Source organism: Eulemur rufifrons, chromosome 15, assembly GCF_041146395.1.
Source record: "Eulemur rufifrons isolate Redbay chromosome 15, OSU_ERuf_1, whole genome shotgun sequence".
Classification (NCBI taxonomy): domain Eukaryota; kingdom Metazoa; phylum Chordata; class Mammalia; order Primates; family Lemuridae; genus Eulemur; species Eulemur rufifrons.
Window position 1 is genome coordinate 56,843,345 of NC_090997.1, and position 26,904 is coordinate 56,870,248.

Below are 26,904 nucleotides of genomic sequence, written 5' to 3' on the forward strand. Positions count from 1 at the left end.
GGAGGATTGCTTGAGCCCAGGAGTTTGAGACCAGCCTTTGTAACAGAGTGAGACCCCGTCTCTACCAAAAAAAGAAACCAATTTACAAATCAGTGGACAAGAGACAAAGGACAAAGCCCGGATCTCTTGTCCTGTATTCTGGTGGTATTTCTTTTTAAGTATTATTAATGATACTAAAGCCACGCATTGAGAATCAGGGACAAAAATTCACACATACTATGTTTTCTTTAATTTTGCTAGATAGACTATCATACATCTGCTCAGAGAAAAATAGAAATATCTCAAAGATGTCATATTACAATTGTATGGGCTATTGTTTCTTAAAGCAACAACTTCTTTTCTTGATAAGATTGATAAGGAATAAGTAACACATCAGTCATCTATTTTTTTTATGAAAGTTTCTTTTCTAGTATCCAAATTTGCTCCCTTCTTTTTCCTCCTTGACTTCTTTTGGCTTGAATGTGTTTTCTTTTGACTCATAATTTTTCCCTCTATTAGTTTGAAGTTATAAACTTTATTTTTCTTTATTATTTTAGTGGCTTTTATGGAAATTTTAACCAACAAACTTAATATGATATTGATAATAAATATTTTATCTTTCTCCAAAACAGGACAAGGACCTTAGAAAACTTAAACTGATCAACCCCCTCCTGACATCTGTTGTTATTTTAGTTATAACCTTATTCTTAACATCACAAATAACTTATTAACACACTTTATATAATCATTATTTGCTTAGACTGAACATATTTAACTCACCCATTTGCTTTACTTCTCATTTATTATTTAGCACTTCTTATATCAGAGACATTCTTCTGTGGGATCCTATTTTCTTTAAAAATACACACGCGCACACACACACATACATATATATATACATAGTGTAGAGGATCTCAAATCTTAGGATCAACATTACAAATAAAAATATAATTTGAGCTACACATAAAATCTGAAGTCAGTATTTGAGAAGTCAAAATTTAAGAAGAAAAAATGGGAGAGTCTGTTAATTATGTAAATAGTAATATTAGGTTGAAACATGAAACTGTCATTTTTGTAGGTTAAAATGAAATATCAAGATTCCATATGATTTCACCTGCACATTGTTCCTCTTCATGATGCCATTAAAAAGCTTACAAAAGCTGTGAGCTATGATTGCACCACTGCACTTTAGCCTGGGTGACAAAGTGAGGCATTATCTCTTTAAAAAAAAGTTTTCAAAAGCTTTTCTTACTTGGTACATAAATATTTAACCTTAATGATTAATCTAAAAAGAAATTCTAGATACTTTTTTGTAAAAGTGATAATTGTGAGAGATTTCTTTCTGATATTTCACAAGCTTCCTTAAGACTTCAGTTCTAATTAGAAATGAGAACCAGTCTAAATGATTAAAATATGGTTTCCTCAAAAAAAAAAAAAAGAAAAGAAAAAACAGATATACACCGAAAAACCTCATTACTACAGCACTGTTCATGGCCCACTTAATTCTAAAAGTGCCAGAGGCCTCTCACCATTGTTTAAACCTTGCCAAAGTTCAAACAGAGCTCATCAATGCACAGTGAGAATTAATGTGCACGCTACTCATTACCCTGGTGTGAGACCCTTTGTTAAAACGGTCAATTTCTATGCCGTATGTAAGGTTGTGCAGTGTAATTCCTCGAAAATTGCCAGAACTAGCTATAGTAACTAAATAGCCAGCCTCCTTCTTTTATTGAATCAATCTGTCATTGTGTAAAGAATTTTTTGAATTATGATGAATCTTGTTGCCAGCTAGTGTTTTTAGGTAATTTCATGACTGTAAGTCAATGATGTGTTACTTCTATGTATGTGTTATTATAGATAGACTCATTCCCATACATTTCTTTACATAAATTATTTATGTTATGGTTTGTCATAACAAATGAGGCTGAATTTGCTTATTAAAACATAACATGAAATATGAATACTACTAATAGCACTAGTGTTTTAATAATGCTTTCATACTATCTCTGTACAAATCATGGTACACTTAAGAAACAACCACAGTTTTTTTTGAGGTAATTGGCACAATATTACAACTGCACACACACATGCACACATACACACATACATGTATACACATACACTTACATGTATACATGTGTGTATGTACAAATAGATGTCTATGAATATATACAGCCAGCCCTCCATATCCTTGGATTCCGCACCTGTGGATTTAAGCAACCAAGGACTGAAAATATTGTGAAGGGGGAGGATAGTTGTGTCTGTACTGAACATGTACAGACTTTATTTCTTTGTCATTATTCCCTAAACCAGTGGTCCCCAACCTTTTTGGCACCAGGGACCAGTTTCATAGAAGACAGTTTTTCCATGGACTGGGGGAAGTGGGGGATGGTTTTGGGATGATTCAAGCACATTACATTCATTGTGCACTTTATTTCTATTACTATTACATTGTAATATATAAGGAAATAATTATATAACTCCCCAAAATGCAGCATCAGTGGGAGCCCTGAGCTTGTTTTCCTGCAACTAGGCGGTCCCATCTGGGGGTGATGGGAGACAGTGACATCTAAAGTGTGTTGCTTATGTCCAGTCTACTCCGTAATCTTGTTTTGGTTTCTGTCACTGTAGAAAACCCTCTTCACAAAGATAGGATATTTGAAATGGAAGCAGGCTTTTCAGTGCATTTGTGACAATCTTAAGATATTCCATCTTGACTTTAATCCAGAACATATGGAGATCTGAAGTTATCTCAAACATCCTTTTAAGGCCACCGTCATTTACAATCTCAAGCAGTTGATCCTCTTCTAACACGAACAAAGTTGATTCACCTGGCTTATTCACAAATGGGTCATGGATACATTCCTTTCGTGTTTGGGGGTCTTTTGTAGCTGAGAAGAAATGCTCAAATTCTTTTGAAAGCTGACAGGTGATCCTGCACCAGCTGGGAGAAAAAAGGCCCTGGTTCAATCTCTTTCAAAATCTCTGCTAATGTTTGAAACATATCAAAAATCCCAAAAAATCAAGGAGAGAGAATACTCCCAAACTCATTCTACAAAGCCTATATCACCGTGATGCCAAAACTGGACAAAAACACAGCAAAAAAAGAAAACTGTAGGCCACTATGTCTGATGGACATAGGTGCAAAAATCCCCAACAAAATACTAGCAAACTGAATTCAACAGCACACTAAAAAAGATTATTCATCATGATCATCAAATGGGACTCATCTCAGGGATGAAAAGGTGGTTAAACATATGCAAATCAATGTGGTACAGCATATTGATAGAACGAAGAACAAAACCATATGATCATTTCAATTGATCCTGAAAAAGCATTTGATAAAATTCAATATCATTTCATTATAAAAGCTCTCAAAAAACTGGGTATAGAAGGAACTTACTTCAACATGATAAAAGCCATGTGAGACAGACCCACAAACCTAAAGGCTCCACCAAAAAACTATTAGAACTGATAAGCAAATTCAGTAGAGTTTCAGGATACAAAATCAACATACAAAAATCAGTAGCATTTCTACATGCCAATAGTAAACAATCTGAAAAAGAAACCAAGAAATTAATCTCATTTATAATAGCTTCAAATGAAATAAAATATGTAGGAATAAACTTAACCAAAGAAGTGAAATATCTGTATACTGAAAACTATAAAACATTGATGAAAGAAATTGAAGAGGACATAAAAAAAAGAAAAGATAGTCCATGCCCATTGACTGGAAGAATCAATATTGTTAAAATGACCATACTACCCAAAGCAATTTACAGATTCAATGCTAGCTCCATCAAAGTATCAATGACATTTTTCACAGAAATAGAAAAAAATAATCCTAAAATTTATATGGAACAACAAAAGATTCACAATAGCCAAAGCCATCCTGAGCAAAAAGAGCAAAACTGGAGGAATCACATTATCCAACTTAAAGTTATCCTACAGAGCTGTAGTAAACAAAACAGCATGATATTGTCATAAAAACAGACACATAGACCAATGGAACATAATAGAGAGCCCATAAATAAATTCACACATCTATAGTGTGTACCTTTGACAGAGGTACCAAGAATATACAGTGGAGAAACGACAGTCTCTTTAATAAATGGTACTGGGGAAACTGGATATCCATAGGTAGAAGAATAAAACTAGGCCCTTATCTCATACCATATACAAAAATCAAATAAAAATGGATTGAAAACTTAAATCTAAGACCTGAAACTATGAAACTGTTTGGTTTGGGCAAGGACTTGTTGAGTAATATATTCAAAGCACAGGCAACCAAAGCAAAATTGGACAAATGGGGTCACATCAAGCTGAAAAGCTTCTGCACAGCAAAGGAAGCAATCAACAAAGTGAAGAGACAACCCACAGAATGGGAGAAAATATTTATAAACTACTCATCTGACAATGGATTAAAAATCAGACTACATAAGGAACTCCAACAACTCAATATAAAAAAAAATAAAATAATCTGATTAAAATATGAACAAATACTCTGAATAGACATTTCTCAAAAGAAGACATACAAATGGACAACAGGTATAGGAAAAAATGCTCAACATCATTAGTCATCAGAGAAATTCAAATCAAAACTACAGTGAGATATCTCAACCTAGTTAAAATGGCTTTTATAAAAGACAGGCAATAATGAATGCTGATGAGGATGTGAAAAAAGGGTAACCCTCATAAACTGTTGGTGGGAATGTAAATTAGTGAGCTTGCTATGGAGAACAATATGGAGGTTCCTCAAAGAAGGAAAAATAGAACTACCATATGACCCAGCAATCCCAATGCTGGATATATATCCGAAAGAAGAGAATTCAATATATTAAAAAGATATCTGCACTCCCATGTTTATTGCAGCATTATTCATAATAGCCAAGATTTGAAATCAACCCATTTGTCTATCATTGGATAAATGGAAAGAAATTGTGATACATATACACATAATAGAATATTTTATAGCCACAAAAAAGAATGAAATCCTGCCGTTTGCAACATTGATTGAACTGGAGAACGTTATGTTAAGTGAAATAAGCCAAGTGCAGAAAGACAAATGTCATGTGTTCTCACTCATATGTGGGAGCTAAATATTAGAAACAATTGATCTTATGGAGACAGAGAGTAGAACGATGGTTACCAGAAGTTGGAAAGGGTAGCAGGGAGGGGGATATAGAATGGGAATGGTTAATAAATACAAAATTGTAGTTAGACAATTAGATAGAATGAACAATATTTTATAGTACAGCAAAGTGGCTGTAATCAATGATAATTTATGGTATAGTTTATAATAACTAAGAGAGTGAAATTGGAATGTTCCTAGCACAAAAAAATTTATAAATGCTTGAGGTGATGGATACCCAAATTACCCTTGTTTTATTATTTTTAATTGTATGCCTGTATCAAAACACCACATATAGCCTATAAAGATATACAAATATTATGTATCTATAATAATGAAAAATAAAAAATACAAGCAATAAAACCAAGAAATTAAGAGTAGATAATTAGAAGCTGTATGATAGGTTGTAGTTTCTATCAATTTTTCCTCTTGAATCTGTTGCACTTTCTTCAGTGCTAATGTGTGCATTTGCCTCATTTCAACTCTAGGATTTTCAGAGTTAATGCCAATTCTAATGATAAATTTATGTTTGTATTATCACATTAAAGCAAGAATTGAGCAAGCCCATAAAATTGTAGCATAATTATACATAACTTCAACCAAAGTACTTAACACTTCTGATTATTTGTTTCCATGTTAATCTTAACTATGTTCCTATGGGCACGTGAATAATGAAATTGGCATAAACACCTTTGTATGCTATTATGTGGCCCCAGGCCTGATGCATAGTTGAATTTTGATAGTCCTTGTCGAGGAATATTTGTTATTGTGACAGATATTATACATAAATGAATACAAATTAATTCCCAGTTTAAAACTGATTTGATCATAATAAAATTTTTATAGCATTGATTATTTACAACCATTATCATTTACCTATTTTAAATATTCTCTGGGAATTCAATATGCTTAATCCATTATCCACTGTAGAAAGGTTTACTAAAGCAGAATTGTAGGTTCAAGATTCCATTAAGTAGATTCTTTGTTTTAGTGCTAGTAGTTCTTTTTGGTCCACTGGTTGTGGTCCCACAGCATTTGAACTAGGAAATTAAAAAAGGGTTACCAGAAAATATATCTTAAAATCAGTAACAAGAAACTATATGAATGTTTTACAGGTTCAAGAAATAACCTGAGATTTTAAGTAACATTTTGAGTACGTTTTAATTTTCTACTTTGAAAGTTTGCATATAATTTTGTTTCAAAAAAGCCATATATAAATTTTTTCTTTTCAAGTACTTAGTAGATATATAGTGAAATTATGTTTGAGTAACATTGTGTTTTTTTCTTTTAGTACATATATGTTTAAATATAACAATTACAGAATTTAACAGAGTATCTTTCATATGTAGATGATTGTCTTTGGCAGATTAATTTATTTCACTTAAATTATAATTTTAAAAGATGCTAATTATTTTGAAATTAAGAAATCAGTAAAACTCCAAATCAAGATTGGAAAATGTCAGAGACAACATTGTTCAGTTCAGTTCTATGCTCATGAATAATAGATATAATAATATCTATTACAGTATTAATAGAAATAATAGATATTTGGAATATTGATATGTATGATCTCAGATTATTTTTAAATAAAAATTTTTTGGGAGGGAATTATCAATATGAAATAAACATCTCAATTTCTGCATACATTTTTTTTTCATAGGGAGTTAAATTAACTCAACTAGTACATTAAAAAAAGGAAGTATTAGAAATATTATAATAATTCTAATATAGGAATATTAATATTTATGAAACAAAATTGAGAATACATGACAAAATCAGATTTGGGTTGGGTATAAAACAAAAACAATTAACATTCCTCCCCCCATAAAAAAAGCAAAACACCAAACTCTGGAAACATTTTAGAGCCATGGTTCTTTTAAAGACTTAACCAGTTGAAAAGTTCATTTTTCATTCTGTCATTAATGTCAAGTTTGGTAAATTTAGTCAATATTATTTGAAATTATCAGCAGGCTTAATTAAGCATTAATAAAGTAGTAGCTGCTGAAGCAGCAGCTAAATCTACTCTTGTTTGTATTTAATTATTTCCTAATTGCTCCTACTCAGGACCGACAAGCATGACCAAAATCTCCATATTTTATAACTCAATTGCCTACTTTACTTTCCACTGTGTACTATGTGGTGACTACTTGGTTTAGTGAGAAGGAAGTAAAGGCGTATTTCTAAAACATAAGCTTATGTTTTTATAAACCTACAAATTGATATTAGATTTTGTATACTATGCAACATATACAATTTATACTTACCTTACATTTTAAACATACATAACTTTAATCTCATCAAAATTTTTTTGAACACAACATAGTGAGTACTAACATAAGACACCGTGTTTATTGTAGCAAGTAAAATCCAGGTAATCACAGAGATGATTATGAAACAACTTAGTTATTATTATTTATTATAGCAAAATTTATGCACATGGTAAATCTCATTTTTTAAATTCTTTTTCCTCCTCTTATATGATCCCAATATTAGCCATTTGGATGTGATCCGGCACCTTTCTGCAGGAGACAGAATTGACCATGAACAGTGGGCTGAGGCTGTTGGGGTAGTAGGAGGGATGAGGCACAAAGATATTTTTCCTAAATATTCCTACCTTTATTACTGTGTAGTCCTTACAACAAAATTGAGAAGACAGACAATCTAAAATAAATCTTTAAGAGAAACACAAATGAAAACATAAAATTCAACCTTTTTTTTTTTGGTAAAAAATAGTTTAAGAGCATTCTGAAGCTAGAATGAGCAATAGTGATACTTTTATTCATTAAAAAATATTTATTTAATGAATATTCTGTATCAGGCACTTACTAGACACTGGAGATACAGAATTGGGCAAAATGTAGAAATTCCTTACTCAAAGAGGACTTACATTCTAGTGGAAAAGGCTAACAAATGACATAATTTCAGTTCACGATATGTTTTATGAAAAAAATGAAAACACAATAAGTGGATAAAGAGTGATAAAATAAGTGATCAGGAAAGATCCCTTTGAGTAAGTCACATCAGAAGTGGCACATGGACGAACTGAGAGAATAAGCCACGTGCAGTATGAAGACAGGCTTTCCATGTGAGTGTGAAGACTTGGAGAAAGGAGTGTGTGTACACATTTGAGGATTAGCAAGGCAGCCAGAGCTGTTGCAACAACAGGGAGTGACACTGGAAGAGTAATGAAACTGATGTTGTTGAAGTAAATCTTGTTCCTCGAGTACGGCCAGAAAAAAAGTTTAGTTTTAAAATTCTCAGAGTGGTTTTCTTTGAAAATTTTAGTAAGTTAAATTGAAACTATTCAGTGACCTTTTGTAGTGACCCACAGGCTAAAATGAGGATTTCAGGTTTTATTCTGAATGTGCTAGATGTGCTAGATATCATTGGAGGATTCTGAACAGGAAGTGATAATCTGGTATATGTTCTAAAAAGACCTTTCTAGTGCTTGGATGGAGAACAGACTTTAGTTGGGCAAGAATTAAAATAGGGGACCAGTTGGAGGCCATTGAGAAAGTCCTGGCAATGTGACTTGGTTGGTAGTGGTGGATGTGGTGTACCATGTGTATAGAAGGTAAACTGTGTTTTCATGTAAGTACACGCAAAGTATTTGTTCACATTATACATTGTAGAGAGTTTAGGAAGTTGTGGTATCACTTACATGTGACATTAAATTTAATATGCATAAATAACTAGCTTAAATGCCTTAGCTAATCATGCTAAAATGTTACCAATTTATTCATATGTATTTACTACTTTAATTATTTTACCCATTTTCGTATTCATTTCACATCATAAAAAAGAAACAATGTTTAAAATTGATTTTCCAGTGAAAATTGCAAGAACTTTCGAAAGGATGCATAATATGTTTCCCTGACCAGATCATGTATTATAAAATAAGATCATTATATTCTTTGATTTTTGAGACTTCATAAAGAAGAAGATTTTGCAACATAATTTGGAGTTACTGTGTCATTCATGAAAATATGGTTTTTTGTCTAATTTTTGGTTTAAGCAATTCAAAATTAGAATAGTAATTTTTACCATTGTTCTATGAGACTTTAATCAATGGATTACTGTTAGCTATATAATTATAAAAAGAATTATTCTGTTCTCCTTAGATAGTTAGTTCACTTGGAATTATATATTACTGAACAAATAAATCTTGTTCCTAGAGTACGACCAGAAAAAAGTTTAATTTTAAAATTCTCAGAGTGGTTTTCTTTGAAAATTTTAGTAAGTTAAATTGAAACTGTATTCAGTGAACATTGACTATGAAGTTCCTGTGTCAGATTTTGTCCAATACCTTGGGGATATTAGGTTCATTATGATCATAAAGATGAATAAGACAATTTGAGAGAGGTCCATATAGAATAGTAGACTATTAAGTCAATGCTTATTAATTTGATAAGATAGCTGCTGTGTGGTTCTCTTTGAAGTTTCCAAGAAAGCATGCTTTACCATCCCCTCCGTCCAGAGTTATAGTTATGTGTTTTGGACTGTTTGATGGTTTTAACATGCTTAGACTCTATAAGGACAATAATACAATTACAATAATATGTACATTCATATCTCTCACATCATATTGGTTGGCTTATATGTGAAATAGTCGGAAATAACCCAACATAAAATATTATTACATGTTAAATTATGTGGTTCATTTTATAAATGCTACACAATTCACTGAAGAAAAATTAATGTGGATAGAGTATTCAGGAAAGGCCACACAGGAGGAAAAGAGCCAGAGATGTGTCATCTAGAATTTGAATAGTGGAGAAAAGGGAAGATCATTTAGGGAAGAGAAATACAGAACCAGTATAGCAGCAGAAATGGTTGTAACATATTTGAATGATTGTGTACAGAAAAATAGTGGGAAATAAGCATGGTTAAGTCATCTTTGGAGCCATACTTCCCTTAAGTTGTCTTGTTTCACATTAACTATTCTGGTTTCTTCATTTGTAAAAAAGAAAACCACACTACAAATTTGGTAGAGCTGTGAGGATTAATGAAAGTGATAAGGGAAAACAATATAGCACCATCTTGGCCCATAATTGACACATTTAATGGGAGCTATTATATGATATTCCTTTTTCTTACTGCTGTCACCCTCCCAGTTCAGGGATTTGACATTTCAGACTCATTCTTCAAGCTGCAAACACAGGTAAAATTATTTTGTAAAGCTCTCTCTGATCCAATCAGGTAGAAGTGAGTTCTTTTTCTTTATTCTATTCATATGACATATAACAAACTATTTATTTTTCTTTTGCTAAAATTGATTTTTAAAAATTGTCAGCTGGCTTTTTCTAATGCAAGAATACTTTATTATTTAAAATCTGAAATCAATTACTAAATCTATATTTGTTAAATCACATTAGCCTCTATCTATGGAGATAAAAAGTTTATGGATTATTCAATTTTGCCATCAGGCTTTTTTCTCCAACTGCTTAGTTTTTAATACATGATGTTTAGCAGGAAAATACCATAGCTATTAATATTATTTTAAATGCTTTTAATATAACATTTTGATTATATTACAAAACTATTATATTATTAAGAGACATATAATGAAGTTAAATCTTATTCAAAAAAAATGCTGCTATGTATATATAAATGTTCATCTTTACTTCTCAAGATGGTCCCGAGGTCTCATTTTTTAAATGGATTTCAAAATATATTTGGTGTGCAATCAAATAATTCTTATTTTTGACAATTGATGTTTGATAAATTTTGTGTGTTTTACTATTAATTGTAACAATCAAGTTCTAAATAATTAATCAACATAACACAAAATCCTACTAATTAAGGATATGGTAAAAACAACCTGTTGCTGTTTAAAAAAATAGAATTTGTTTTTACGGAAATTTTGGGTTTGCAAAAAAATTGTGCAGAAAGTAGAGTTTCCATAGACTTTTTCCCTTTTACTCCATGTACACAGTTTCCTCTATTATTAATAGCTTCTATTAGTGTAGTGCATTTGTTATAATTGATGAACTATTATTGACACATATATTATTAACTAAAGTCCATAGTTTTCATTAGGATTCTCTCTGTGTTGAACAGTTTCATGAGTTTTAATAAATGCATAATGTCATGTATCCACCATTATAGTATCCTACAGAATAGTTTTACTGTCCTAAAAATGTTCTATATCACACCTATTTATCACTTTCTCCCTCACCCTTAACCCTTGGCAACCACTAATCTTTTCACTATCTCTATAATTTTGCCTTTTCCTGGATGTCATACAGTTCAAATTATACACTACGTAGCCTTTTCAGAGTGGCATCTTTCACTTAGCAATATGAATTTAAGGTTCCTCCATGGTTTTTCATGGTCTGATAGCTCATTTCTTTTTATAAGTGAATAACATCCTATTATTTGGAAGTTACACAGTCTGTTTATACATTTATTTTTCAATTATTTAAAAGTGTCTGTTTATATCTTTTGTTTCAAATGACTAATTTCTCTTATAATTGAAAGTATTATAGTACTATGTAATTTTTGTCTTCCTTCCTCTTTCATATTAGGACTAGAATTTTTATTTTAGGCAATGCTAATTATTAATACATTTTAAAATTTTGTATATGTTTGATCAATACTATTATATACCTATAGAACAATTTTTAGGGAATAATGTAGTGGTTTTTGTTTTAATATATGTTATTTGAATTGTTTCCTCACTTTTGATGATATATATGATATTTTAAAATATTTTACTATTTTTCAAGAAGATAGCATGTTGTTATTAGCTAAAGTCACCATTTTATACAATAGATCTCTTGAATTTATTCCTCTTATCTAATTGAAATTTTATATCCTTTGACCAACAACTCCCCAACCTCCCCACCCCCTTGCTTCAAACACCCCAGCCCCTGGTAACCACATTCTACTCTCTACTTCTATGAGATTAACTTTTTTAGATTCCACATATGAAGAGAGTGGTTGTATTATTCTCACCACAAAAATAACTGTGTGAGGTATAATGCCTATGTTGATTCACTAGTTTCAGTCATTTCACAATGTTTCCAAACATCATATTGTACATGATAAATGCAAGCAGTTTTATCTGTCAATTAAAAAATAAAAATAAATTTTTACTACTTTAAAGTATATTCACTTACATGCTTTATATGTGATGAAAATTTTGTTTTTCATGTGCCTAAGAAGAGAGATGTTACAGATAGATAAACTGTGCTGTCTATTTAAACCCCCAGCCCCCGCTCCCCCCAAACAGGGACAAACTACTACTTCATGTTGTCCATTTTTTACTTGGAGTCTATATTTCTTTAGTTATCACTTTCTTTCTCTAACAAAGTAGTTTGTTTTTTTTTTTTTAAAAAAACAAACAAACATTTTTACGTCTTTCCCTTCTTAGAGGAAGTGCTGTCTCCTTCCTGCAGAAAATATTATTTCCTTTGCCTAAACTCCGCCCCTGATTCTCTGAATTCTCAGACACTGTAACTTATCGATTGCTTCCCTTGCTTCTGTGTATTTCCTTTTCCATCTCTACAAACTTTTTGATGAATGAATGAATAACTCCTCTATGATTCAATTGCTGGTTTCTGAGATGCATAGCATGGTTAGGCTTTAGGAATAGACTCTAGCAGCTTGGGTTGGAGTCTATTCCTAGACCTTACCCATAACAACAGCATTGATTCCAATGTTCAATTAGCTTTATGACAATGAACAAATTTTCTAACTTCTTAAGGTTTCAGTTTCCTTATCTGAAAAAGGGAATAATAGTAGGATTGTGCAAAAGTTATGAGGAATGTGATAATTCATGTAAAGTTCTTAACACTGTATCTGCTACACAGCAAATATTAATACCTAATGGATATTAGCAATTATTAAATTGATATTTTCCTTGATTTATGAATATGAGATATGATGATGCCTTCTCCCAGAACCTTAAAGAATTTTTTTCCTTACTAGTTTTTAGAGAAATGTCTTTCTTTCTCTATAGCTACTTTGAAAGACACTCTCTCTAATCATCTGAGTTCTTTCCCACATAGCACCAGCACACAAATGGAATACTATTCTCAACAAATTTATCATCTTAAAGAAATTTCGTCTGTAAGTCCTTCAGCACTGCCTGAGACAAGAAAATAGAATTTCATTCTTTTATGTGTCTTTCTGTAGCTTTCTACAATGTTTATTTCCTTATTCTCTGAAAGTTTTTGTTTTTGAATAATAAAAGGAATGTAGAAATATAGCTTCTCATCATAGATGCCTTTGTCATTTTAAAACATATAATAATTTCTTATAATATATTAGAGCTTAAATTCATCCCTGACAGATGGTTATACCATGATGAGTGAAAAGCATTAGTAATTTAACATATTTAAGCTACCGTGAAAAATTAGCAACTTTGTGAAAATTGCAAAACTTATTTTCTAATGTGATTTAGGCAAGGCTGCAAGGATTTTCATTAAATAATATAAAACAAATTAGAGGGATAGAAACAAAACTCAGAGGCAGTAAACAGACTCACATTAAAAGATGATTTGAGCAATATTTTAACTATTTAAAGACTAAAGCATTTTAATTGTATTCTATAGTTTTAAAGCCATAAAATGTTTCTTAATTCTTAGCTAAATAATTCAATGTAGTTATTATTACTATTAGAGTTTGACTGATGTATTCAGAAAATGATAATTGATATTAAATAGATTTTTAAAGTTTAAAGTAAAAGCAATAATGAGAAAGCTCAGTAGCATGATTCATGTACTGAAGGTACAATAGTTTCTTCTGTTTTTTTACTGTATACGGTTTTTTCTTTCTATACCTTCTTGCAATAAGTGCTCATGTGCTGATCTGAAAGCACAAAGAAATGATTAGCAGAGTAAGTCAGATGCTTCATTTCAGAGTAAAGAATACTTTAAATTTCAACGTAACCATTACTGCAATTCTCAAGTGTAAAGCCTTTGTTTTATTTAATTTGGTAAGTGATTTTTTTTTCTTGTGACTTAAAACCAATTTTCCTTTTCTCTTTTTCTTTTTTATGCTTTTCTCTACAGAAAGCTGACCTTGCAGTTGCTCCCCTGGCTATTACCTATGTTCGAGAGAAGGTCATCGACTTTTCCAAGCCCTTTATGACACTTGGAATAAGTATTTTGTACCGCAAGCCCAATGGTACAAACCCAGGCGTCTTCTCCTTCCTGAATCCTCTCTCCCCTGATATCTGGATGTATATTCTGCTGGCTTACTTGGGTGTCAGTTGTGTGCTCTTTGTCATAGCCAGGTAACATGCTCACTTTTGTGATTTTTTTGGCAATTGTTACCTTCTTTATCTAACTAATAATTGTCAAAAGTCACAATCAATTTTACTTTTTCTGTTCTTTATTTCCCATGGGGTGCTGAAGAGTAATGAATTTTTAAGAGTCACATCCACTTCTCAAAATGTTATGCTGCCTTTTTGGGCAGGAAGCATGCTGGTTGTGTCAGTAAGCTATTAGTGTTGTAGGGTTTATTATTTTCTTGATCCAAATCTAAAAGCAGTCCAAATCACTATGGTAAAAGAATCATTGCCCGATTTTGCAGATTTCTGTCAAAGCCAAACCAAAATAGCCTGTTTTGCTAATTTGAATTAATAATTCAGTCATAAGTAAAACCAACGTAGTGAAATTTAAAGAGACATTTTTTTAAAGTAACCAAGGCTAATTTACAGTAAACATTCTACATATAAAAAGATTATCATGGTTTTCTACTTTAAATTGGTCATTTTTTTTCACAGAATAAACATCACTACAAGAAGTGCCTTATTGTCATTGAAATGTAGAGTGTGTTTCAGGTCATAGGATCAGAAAATCAAATGTTGAATTGAAACAAACATAGTTTTATATTATTATAATGGCCTTCAAAATCTATGATATAGCTCAACCTATGTTGATTTTGCTACTTTATTGTTACACTTGGAGATGAAAATTTATCATTTTCATTTATGCTTACCTCACTCAACTCTTATTTATGCTTACCTCAATCAATTAATAAATCGTTTCAATAAAATTTATTTTCCTTTTGCCTAACTAAGAAGATTAGAATCGTGCCTCAGGATTCAGAATTCTATTGTTACTCTAATAACATTGAGTCAAGCCATATATTCATTATATTCTTTGAATTTTTATAATTTATCAAATATCTGAAATATAGTAATAGTTCTGAATCTAAAATGAATTAGAATTCTAAATATAATTTTTCATATTGATAAAAATACTTATAATGTACAACTATATGTATGCTTTTGTGCCTTCTAATCAAAATTAAATACGCAGTAGTCTTTTTTCAATTACATTACATAGACTGCTTTGATAAATTTATCATTCAGGATATTTGTCCTTCGTTAAACTTATTCTTTTTCCAATGAAGTCATTGAAATTTTTCCTAGCCATTAAAAAAAAAAGTTTCATTCATTTAAAAAAAGGAATAAAATCAATTATAGGATTAGCATAATATTTTATATACTTTTAATATATTTACCCATAGATATTTTTGATATATTTATACATAATTATTATAACAATTTATCATTTTTCACCTAATTGGCTTGTGTCATTCAGGCAATTGTCATTTGCACTTTTCTGAAAATATGTATTGGGACCCTGAGGCCACATAGCATTTGAAACTGTATGGTAGAGCTTGTTAAAATTTTATTTGAAGTTTGAGATTCTCCCCCCAGAAATGAGAATTTGGAGTTCAAAGTTCATAAACTTTTAGCTCCAGCTTTTTCATATCCTGTGAACATTAAACAGCCTTCTCATTTCTTAGAATCTTTGGACCAATTATATATTTTTTATAATGACCGACACAGCCACCCTATTTTATATGTTTTCAGAGAAATTTAGTTCCAGAGTCATTCGGTGTCTAGAAAGCTCTTTAGTCAGCCCACAGGCCACACAGAAAAATAAATACTCCAAGTATAGAAAAAGCCTTCCTTGATGTTTGCATGTCCACCTGTTTCTTCTTAATCAAATTAACAAAAGTTCCCAGGAAGGCTATAAATAAAGCCAAGAGGAAAGTGTCATGAGACAATTCTGAGGCAATTGTGTGGCATTAATCATGCTGAATTATGTCTAACAGGAGTTTCCTGAGGGTCTTAAACACAAACTCTTGGTTTATCTCAAATTTGTATTAGAAATTTTAGATATTCCTAATTTTCCAAGCTGAAATCTTTTTAAAATTATATTTAAAGCAGATACTGAAACCTCTGGAATTTTTTCCAGCTTAAAAGTACATTTGCAAATAGAGGCAAGTGGTATGCACATACACTTATCTAATTTTTCAAAATATCTCTGTAACTCTTACATTTGTAAAATATCATAGATGGCATCTGTATAATTACGGTAACATGGATTGATTTTACACACAAAAAATACCCCCAGGGGTGGGGGAAAAAGTAAATAAAAAAAAAAACACACTCAAGTCATCCTATTTGAGAACATAAAGTCAGCTCTTGCACTATTTTTTAGTACCTTTAAATTTTGGAATGTTATATGTTGTCAATGGTTATTAAATGAAAAGATTTGAAAATGGTCCTATTTTAGCTTTTTATTCAACAATGTAAAAACAAACTGTCTCATACTGAAAAAAATTAAGTATAAAATATTTACTTATTAAATGATAGTGTTAGATAAGCAATATTGAATAATAAACATATTGCAGATTCTTGGTAACATAACACATAATATAAGAATAAATATTTTACACATTTTCTCAGAACATTTTGTTCAATTCTCAATATTAGAATAATCTTGCTTAAAAATATCCCCAAATTTGAAAAAAGTAAATACTTAAAACTTAGATTAAAAGAAAAATCTCTGAACATAGTCAATTTAAATTTTAAACTGAAAGTCCAAAATCAAATGAGTTTGTATATAATTAAAATCTACTCTGACATGGTATTGAACTCTTGTTCCTGTGCAAAAGAAGATAAAATGTCCAAGTTTCAATCGTAGAACTTAATTTTTCTTCTAATTTATACAGAATAACAATATTTGTTAGAATTTAAAATACATTTATTTAATGCCACATTTGGCATTTTGATTTTACTTTTCAATGTAAATTATGTCATGTCATATAAAGATCACTGATGAACTCATTAACATCATTGTTGATGTCAAAGTAAAAATGATGTATAGTTATCTCCATAACAATTACAGGGAAAAGAAAGAAAAATTACGTTTTTAAAAAATTCTTAGATATGTGTTTCATTTTCATTAAAAATCATGGAAACAAAGATCTACAGTAATTGTTACTTCAATAACAGAATTCATATTTATTACTTATTGGAAGTTATATTGAATTTTAGGGAATTGTGTAATACCTGCTTAAGAATGAAGACAATTTATCTCAAAACTAAAATATAATAAATGATTTAAGTATTGTCAAAATTTTTAATTATTATTTTTACTGTTGATCATTTTCTGATATTGTTCTTGTCATTACTATTACAATTATTATTCTATTATCTTTCTAGCTACGAAGCTGTATGTATCTTCAATTTGTTTTCTATTTCAACTTTAGTTTAATCATTGCATTAATCACTCACTCAGTTAGTCAAATATTTTCTGAGCCTCTAGTAAGCACTGATAATTAGGGTACCATAAAATATTAAAAACTAATTTGTCTCTCATCTGTTTATTATTTTATTCAACAAATATCTGTTGGCTGCTTATCACATCCTACAAATTGTACCAAATGCTTAAATTCAAGAACATACACATCTGGATATATTCTTTTCATTAATAATCTTATAATCAGTGCACATATCTGACAATAAATATCTATTATCTTTGACTAAATTTATAGAAATATTTGATAGTTATCCTAATTTTTTATGAATTCCATGTATTTAAATATCTTTTCCTTAAAAATAACTTTTAATATACATTTAACTAGAGAGAAACATACCACTATAAAGGAAATAGAGCATTAGGTAGATTGTTAGTTGTCATTAGAATATTAGATTAGAAGTATATTGAATATGTGCTCCATCATACTATTAATATTAATTTAATGACAAATTAAGATCTAATAATGGTTACTAAAATTTATGCTTTTCAAGTGATTTAAAAGTAGATTGTTTTGGTGATGGCTTCTAAAAATTTTCCCTCACCCTTATTTAAAAAAAAATCCAAGAATATTTAACAAATGTTTTTAATGTATTTAAGTGATATTAAGAAAGAGATATATGGTAGGTCTTTTTGTATTGGTATGCTTTTATATTTTATGATCTTTTGCAAGCAGTTGTATTATTATTTATGGCATAATGACATAACCAGCATGCTTATCTGAATTAGGTGAGAACTCTTATTTAAGAGTAAAGATGATCCTGGGTTAGTGCATTCTAGACGCAGAATAATCTTGTCCCAAGTGTTCTAGCAATAGCTTTCAGCTGACAGAGGTTTAGGAAGAAATCTTGTCCCTGACGGGCTTGTACTAGTCAGATTTGCCCCTGAATCTTTTCCCTTCTCTTTCTTTCTCTTTTTCTTTGGCCCAGGTATATTACTATAGAGATGGCAGTCGTATAAAAAAATCTGGTTAGGGCATCCACCCCTTATACTGATAATAAGATGTATTTTTCACCTTGCTTCAAATATTTCTTTAATTAAACAAAAGATACTATTGATACAACAGATAGTATTTATAAAATGAGTCAATTTAAATTTCCATATATATTAGGTTTTTTTTTTCTTTTAATCATAGATATCTCCAAGACAACTGAGCTGTTCTGAGATGCAGTGTGTAAATCTTGGTCTAGGGTTTTTAGTAGTTTGATGTACAGAAATGAATAACTGAGGACTAAACTTAAAATCAGGAAATAATGGTATACACATTTCCCTCCAACAGGATTGATGTAACCTTAACAATTTTTCACTAAGCTTATGAGAATATTGCATATTTTATTATGATACTGGTATTTTAAAATGGAATACAAGTACATTTTGAAGAAGAAAAAATAATACTGTACCAAATTTTATAATGAGAATACTATTATACAAAAATTTCTTAGGCTACTTAAACAAAAAAAAAAAATGAATATGGTCAACTATAGAAAAAAGGGTAAAGGAAGCCAAACAATATTAACTCACCTGGACTTCTTGGTTAGAATAACAAAACAAAGAATATTCAGTGTCTTAGATACATAACATACATTTTTCTAAGTTAAAAAGAATATAGGAAATTTCTTGTGTGGTTTTTTGTTTAATTTCCTTGTGTGATTTTAAGAATGTTAGAAAATTACCTATTGTATTAGTGGATTAGGCAGCAGGGGATGGTCTCCCTAGAATCTGCTCAATGGTTTATTGTGGCAGTGACCACCGGGATTATCTTGACATATGCTTTGGCTCTAACATGGTCTGTGGTCACAAGATGACAAGGCTATTGTCTTACAGAGAGTCCTTATACTTTAAAAAGTATTATGTATTTCTTCTGGAGCTCAGTGGTAAAGATTTTCTAAAAATAGTGTTTTCAATGGTTTAACTCACTTTAGAAAACCATATCCAATGTGCTTGCATTAATAGCTTTGATCTTAGCTCCTCATTAGTATGCTACAGCTTTTATATTGCTGTCACAGTGATGGGTGACATTTAATGTACAGTGAAGGGCAACAATGAATTATGCACTTAAAACTGGATAACGGTTTTGGTGGGATGTTCGATGTTAAACTAATCTGCTGTCAAAAAGACTGTTGTCATATTTTAAAATGAAATGCCAACTTTGTTGTGTGCCTTTGCCACCAACTTGCCAATGGTTTCTTACTCAGAAAACCATTTCAATTTCACCTTTCCATAATATAATTTTAGATATATTTTACTTTTATTTTTTTAATGTCATGCTTTTTACTGAAGTAAATTGAAGGGAAACCTATTTGTTATTTCTCTTCTCATTAAGCAATTTTCTTTAAATTTATTGAAAATTTGGTTTTAAGTAAGTTTTGTTCTACTAATATGCCTGTCACATATCTGAAAATGATGGTTAAAATTGATTATATATTAACCAATATATAAGTTAAGGACCTAAGCACCAATATTGATTAAAATTAGGACTAAGGACTAAAATGTTTCCATAGGAAATGAGGCTACTTCTACATTAAACATTGTTTTTCTTAATTGTTATTTGGTAAACCCATTATAAATAATGTACCTCTTTATTTTTAGTGGTTCCAATAATGTTCATGATTATAAAATATTCATGGAGTCACCAACCCCCGAAAATACTTAACTTCTGTCATTTGTGGAACCAAACCATTGAAACTAAGTTGACTTCCTTTTAGCTGTGATAAATATGGTATCTAAGAAATTAAAGCAGTAGAGATCTTGACTGAAATTATCTAAGACAATGAAGAGAATCTAATCATCAGAGGAGAAATTAAGATATTTTCCATCTCTCCATTTTATAGTTATGCTAGACATTTACAAGAATAAAAGATTTGAGAAAAATTGAGTAAGACAAAGACAAATTAAAATTAAAGTGCTTTTTCTGTAATTATCTGTTATCAAATACTTGTTGACATTTTCTTTTAAGGATAATTGTGCTCAAATATCTTTTAAAAGTTTCTACATCTTTATCTAAATCATTTTTCCCATATAAATGATTTTTTTATTGATTGTTAGGCCCATATAAGTATAAATACAAGAGCAGAAGTTTGATAGCCCATTTTTATTTCTCAAATTCTATGGATAAATTATTTGCTTCTGTGTCTTTCCTTGCCTCCATCACCAGAATTGAATTCAAAGGCTCCTGGAAGCAAAAATGCTGCCTCTCTCTCTAGTCATTGTAAGTGCCTCCACTCCATAAATATTTTGGCCAATGAGCTTTTGAGATCTATGGTCATCCTGTGATGATTTGTTTCCATTTAGAAGTTCTATAATGACTGGCTCAGTGAATCACAGAAACTAATTATAATAATTTACAATGTATAGGGTGACATTAAGAAACTCAAGAGCCAGGCATGGTGTCTCACGCCTGTAACATCAGCACTTTGGGAAGCTGAGCCAGGAGGATTACTTGAGGCCAGGTTTAAGACCAGCTTGGACAAAATAGCAAGATCCCATTTCTACAAATTAAGGGAAAGAAAGAAAGAAAGAAAGAAAGAAAATCAAGAATGCTAAAATCTTTAAGTTCAATGTTTATTAAATTGTACATTTGCTACCAAAAAATGGCACCTTTGTTCTTAATGAGTACTTTATGGAACATGTAGTTATGTTTTATACACACACACACACACACACGTGAGTGTGTGCACACATGCACACATATCTCCTGATAAGAAGCAGCACCCTTATAAAAATTAATATTTTTTTAAGATTTGGAAAATAAGTTGTAGTGGCTACTGTGGCAATTTCCACCAATGTGTTATACATTTTTCATTAGCTAATTAAAGTTGAGCAGCTAATCGGACAAGACCAATATTGTCAATGGCTTGTTTCTTATTTTTCTGAATTTTTATATATTCTTTTTCCTTTTCTTTTTTTTTTTTTTAGAGTACTAAAAAAATTCTTTGATGTGTCTTTTATGAATAGACAAGATAAGGAAAACCAAGCATTCCTCACCAAGTGATTGCGCTTATTCTTTCATGTTTTGCAGTTTCTAGGTAGCTACATTTTCCATAGCTGCAGAGTATTGTAAATTGCTTGTAAGTAGCCACCTCACCAGTTTGGTTTGTTTGTGATAATTCTCAAAACAAAACCACATTTCTACAGCCACTGGAAAAATAGTGCCCTTGGACTTGTTGGGAGGTTTCTCAGTAAACCTAAGAAAGGTCTTCTCAGTTGGAAATTATCCCAGGAAAGTCAGTGGCATTTTTCTTTGATGGTGTTCTTTATGAATTGTTTTCGTCTGCAATGTCTAGTTAAGAGAGACCAAAAGTTTTATACAAACATGTACTTTGAAACAGTGGTGTCTGTGCAGGAAGCCAGTGAAACAAATATAATGAGGAAATAAGGAAATATTCACTAGTTTTTTTTTCTCTTTCTCTATGTCTTTGTACAATTATCAAGAGTACTGTGCTCATAAAAAGGCAATTGTCTTGAGAAATGTAGAGAAATAGGTCATTTTTTTTTGAATGGCAAACATGGCACCCAAATTAATAACATTTTTACTTGGATAAATTTGTTCTTTTGCTGTAGATTCTTTGGTGTAAGAGTTCTTGTGTAAGGTTGATGTTTCCTTATATAGTCTTATACTGGAGTGATGGGTCAGGTGGGGGAAACTCTAAGAGAGAAAAGAAAGAAAACTGATATATATATATATATATATATATTGCATGTCAACAATAGACAGGTTATATTTCTAAACCATATAGAGATCAATTTAAGCAACTGTGGTTTTTTATGATTTGATTTAAGGAAAGAATACATATACCTCAGTTTACAACCCCTTCTCCCACCACAAGGGTGATTAGAGTTGTTTTCGCTTAGTTTAATGCCATTATTGTTACACTTTTTAACTGTAGTTTATTATGGGGAGGAAGTTTGTTCTAAAGAAAAGAAACAAACTTAGAAAAAAACGTAAAACACATTTAGAAAAGGAACTTGTATCACTTGGTCCTTTTTGATTATCATCTTAATTTTACCTTTTACTTTTTCTTTCTAAGATTATAAAAAAATAGACCTTGGCTATTTTTGTTATTTTTAAAAAATGCTCTATTAAATCTTATAACTACATGATAACAGTATATTATTTTACAGTAAGAGGTAATTTCTTGAAAAATTGCTTAATTAGCTACATTTAAGAACTGTGTCTTTCTCTTTAGTCAGCAAATAAAAAAGCTTAAAAACTATTTCCAACGAGTTGAGTTGGGCACCTAAACAGGAGACATTAGCAAGGCACACGTGTGCAGATTTGCCCCATAGACTTATTCTCTGGAAATGCTAACTCCTTTTTCCCTGAGATATAATAGAAGCACGTAGTGAAAGAATAGAACCACATTGTGAGTTTTTCTGTAGATTCAGATGATATTGGTATTGTTTTGATTTTTTAAATAATTCATGAATGTGAAATAAATATCAATATTAAATGCAAATGTATAGATGAAATTATACTGTTATTTTATGACTTTATTTTTTCATAAGTAAAGTAATGCACTCTATCCAAATAATTAATGAGTAGGAGATATAGTGTCATCAACCAGTGTAACTTCATTCATTAGAGCATGTCACAACACCTTAATTGCTATAATTTTTTACATTCCATTGCATAATTACATCATTCAAGTTAAACTGTTTTCATATCAATCCTGTTGGGTATGCATATTTAGAAAGAGAGAAGTTTTTTTCCTAAGGAAAAATATCATGGTTCTTTTAAATAACAATAGGAATTTCAATATACTTGGATAGAAAGAGGTTGATTGCATCTATTTTGTATAGATTACAAAATTTTGTATAGATTTAATAGAATTAGTAAAAATATTATCAATGCAACCTCATTTGTATTGATCTTCAGTACTTATAGTTTTAAATATTTCTAGTTAATCCTTGTATAACCCCAATGACACTCTGAATAAATTTATCTGTTAGAAATTTGATTTTATATTTATTTTTGAAATTTTGTTTGGAAGCCCAGAAATTAATAGAATGTAAGTCATTCCATATGACAAAAAGCCTTATTAATGAAGTCATTATACACATCTGGATTTTAAAACTATAGTGATGTTTTCTATTCTATTTAATGTACGTTGGTTGAAATAGACTTAGTTCCAATACTTTCTAACTTATGTAGAGGATGATTTTCCTTTTTAGCCAGCTTAGATATAATATAGTTTCCCGTTATTCTTTATGAGAGACGTTTAATCCTAAATTAATTATTTTAAAACATTCCCCATTCTCATGTGTCCTGACTATACCTGAGATGATAAAATGAGGTGAATTAATTTGCAACAAATTGTCCTATTAAGTGGATGGACTTGATATTTGAAGCAAAGGTGAAATTGTAGGTTTTCAATGTTACTGGCATGATAAACATTATAAACAGAATAGGGCTACAACTGTCATCTAAGTTGGTTCAGAATATGCACCTGAATATTATTTTAACGTAATAAAATTAGGTAAGTGTTTCCCTGCTTCCCTTACTATTATTGGTATTGAGAATGGGGGGTGCTGGGAGGTGTATTTCAATATAAGTTTAGCAATTCACTAGACTGTTTTAGATATGTTTTAGAAACCGATATTAATGAAGTGATTTTTTACCAAAAAAAAAAAAACCTTGGAAACAGTGAAATTTTGCTTGTAAATGGAGATGCAAAAATGAGATTCACACTCAGGGAAATGTATGTTGATTTCAAAATGTTTATATTACTATATGGATTTTCAATTAGGGCTTCATTTTTTTTTTAAATTAGGAAGATATTACAAATAATGTTTTGAATTTTCCACCTGTCAAGAACTAAAAAATATTTATTTTGATAGTTCTTAATTTGGATATTTTAATTGAAAATAAAATTAATGAATTATTTCCAAACATATTTCAGTTATCTTAGGTACTAAACTCTATATAGAGTTCATACATATAATTTTTAATATTTTATTGATTTGTTTGATACAATAGAGTGCCTATATTTTCAAAAGACATTTCCAACCTTTTTAGTTTGAAAAATAGTCCAAAATTACTTAAATTTGTGAAAGATGGTATAAAAATAAATTTATAGGTAATATTTCTAACTAAAAATACATTATATGCCTTTCTTGTTTATGGTAGCTGAAGTTTACTATAATCCATATAATCGCATATTAGTTAAATCAATTTAAATTTTAGAAAATCAAATGCTCCCTTTCTAATGCTAGTTTCAAATTCTTGTTGATAACATCATTTACTTATTGGGTGACCAATTTTTAAATAGAAGCATAGTTTGTTTCATTTTTACTATTTGAAACCACATGGCCTTCTGACTGATCTGAGGACAGTCTGACTTGAGCCTTTTAATTCTATAGTTAGCACTCTTCAAATCCTTAGCAAATGTATATTTCAAGCTAAACACTTGCTTCTGACTTTTAATCTTAAAACAGAATTCTTCCAAATGTTAATTATGCTCATAGTTCTTTTAATATAACTATGATTTAATGTTTGGTACTTCACTTGCAAATACACATATTGTTAAGAATTTATAGTTTAAACTTATGTTTTCTTATGCAACACTGGTATGTGAGTCGTTTTCTTTATTACTCTCAATTTAAAGCCACTCTTAATTTAATTTGATTGGGAAATTGGGTGTTTTAGAAAAAAATGGTATTGGTAGTCATCTAATGGGACTAATTAATAGCCATTGTATAATTTTAAAAAATAGATTTTAGTCATAAGAGTATAATTACATATTTTCTTTTATTTTGGCATTTGTAAATTTGCCTGAATTTTATGGCAATCAATAATAGAACTTTATTCCAGAAATCTTAAAATGATCAATAAATGATTATGATAATTTTTAATCCCATAATAATCCCATAGCAAATAATCTGATAACAATAAAAACATCTCGTATTAAATAATTTAAGTAAATAGCAGTACACCATTATGACTTTATTTAAATAATATTCTTAGGATAAGAATAAGTCATAAGAATCTGTAAATAGCTGATTTGTGAAATTGTTTTCCTATTTCAAACTTAAATTTTAAATGGGAGTCAGAAGGAAGTCATAACTTTTGAAGATGCTCATTATTTATTGCTTTTAGTTATTGATTTATAGCCTAAATCATGTTGATTTTTCTTTAAGATTATATGTTTAAGAAAAATTAACCATAATTCATGTTTTCATTATATATTACAAATCAGTGGAGCTGACCATTGTTGCCATTTCATTAAGCCCTTTCAATCCATTTAAATCCATTAAATAATATGTTCAATAGCATATTATTATGACATTCATGTACAGATAATCATTGTACTTCACTATGTAGATCTGGTGACTTTCTGGTGCTAAAACCACCAATTAAACAGTGTGAAGGTTAATTAAAGCATAATATATAAAGTTGGCATAAAAATTTAACATAAATAATGTGTATTGCTTATTGGTATGATGGCAATTGTTTAATAGTTGGCTATGGCAGTGAAAGAGGCTTTGGTTTGTACCATGTGTTAATTTTCATGGTTTAAATATTCCCACTATGGCCAATATCAAGCTACCAATGGAGTTGTCACTGAAAGCAGAGTTGGGGAGATATTAATAGATGTAAAACTGGCTGTTGCAAGACAGGATGAACAGGCTCCAGTATGCGACTGATATATGATAGGCTCAAGAGAAGGGAAAAGCAAATAGATTATAAAAGTGAGTAGCAGATAGTCCAGGTGGAATGTGTTTATATACAGATGTGCAGAATATATGAGGAAGGGTATGTGGAAGATAATGGCAAGGATGTAAAGCCTTGAAAGCAAAGGTAATAAACAGTTGAGTTTTTATTAAAAAAAAAAAATCAAACCTCTATAGTAATTCTAAAGTTAAAGCAAATGCCAATTTATCCTCTTGTTTCTGACAGTAATCTATTACTACCTAAACAATTAGTGTAACATTTTAAAATGAATTACATATGAAAATATCTATGGAAAAGATATACCAGGAAAACTTTAGTAATATGATTATCTCAGGGAATGAGTCATTATGGGTATTGATATTTTCTGAATTACTGAGTTTTTAATCACTAAATTATAAAAAATTAACTCTTTACATGGAAAATGTTTAATCATGACAGTCTTTTCTGCTTATAATTTTTAATTGAAAATTCTAAAAGGAATACAACTTTCTAAGTTCATTTAGTAACAATATTATAAACATGAATTATTGTCCTCTGAAAGTCCTGTAATAGATTCA

General features: G+C 30.3%; 1 protein-coding gene across 5 annotated transcripts in view; it reads left to right on the forward strand.

The window, feature by feature from the left end:
- Window positions 1-26,904, forward strand: part of GRIK2 (glutamate ionotropic receptor kainate type subunit 2) — a 611,565-nt gene that overhangs the window by 443,832 nt on the left and 140,829 nt on the right. For 3 of the 5 annotated variants that reach the window (XM_069487353.1, XM_069487354.1, XM_069487355.1), the window contains exon 11: window positions 14,128-14,351. The exons of the other annotated variants lie outside the window; for them this stretch is intronic. In XM_069487353.1, coding sequence (XP_069343454.1) covers window positions 14,128-14,351 — 224 coding nt within the window. The remainder of the gene's footprint in view (window positions 1-14,127; window positions 14,352-26,904) is intronic. 5 annotated transcript variants of the gene reach the window in all.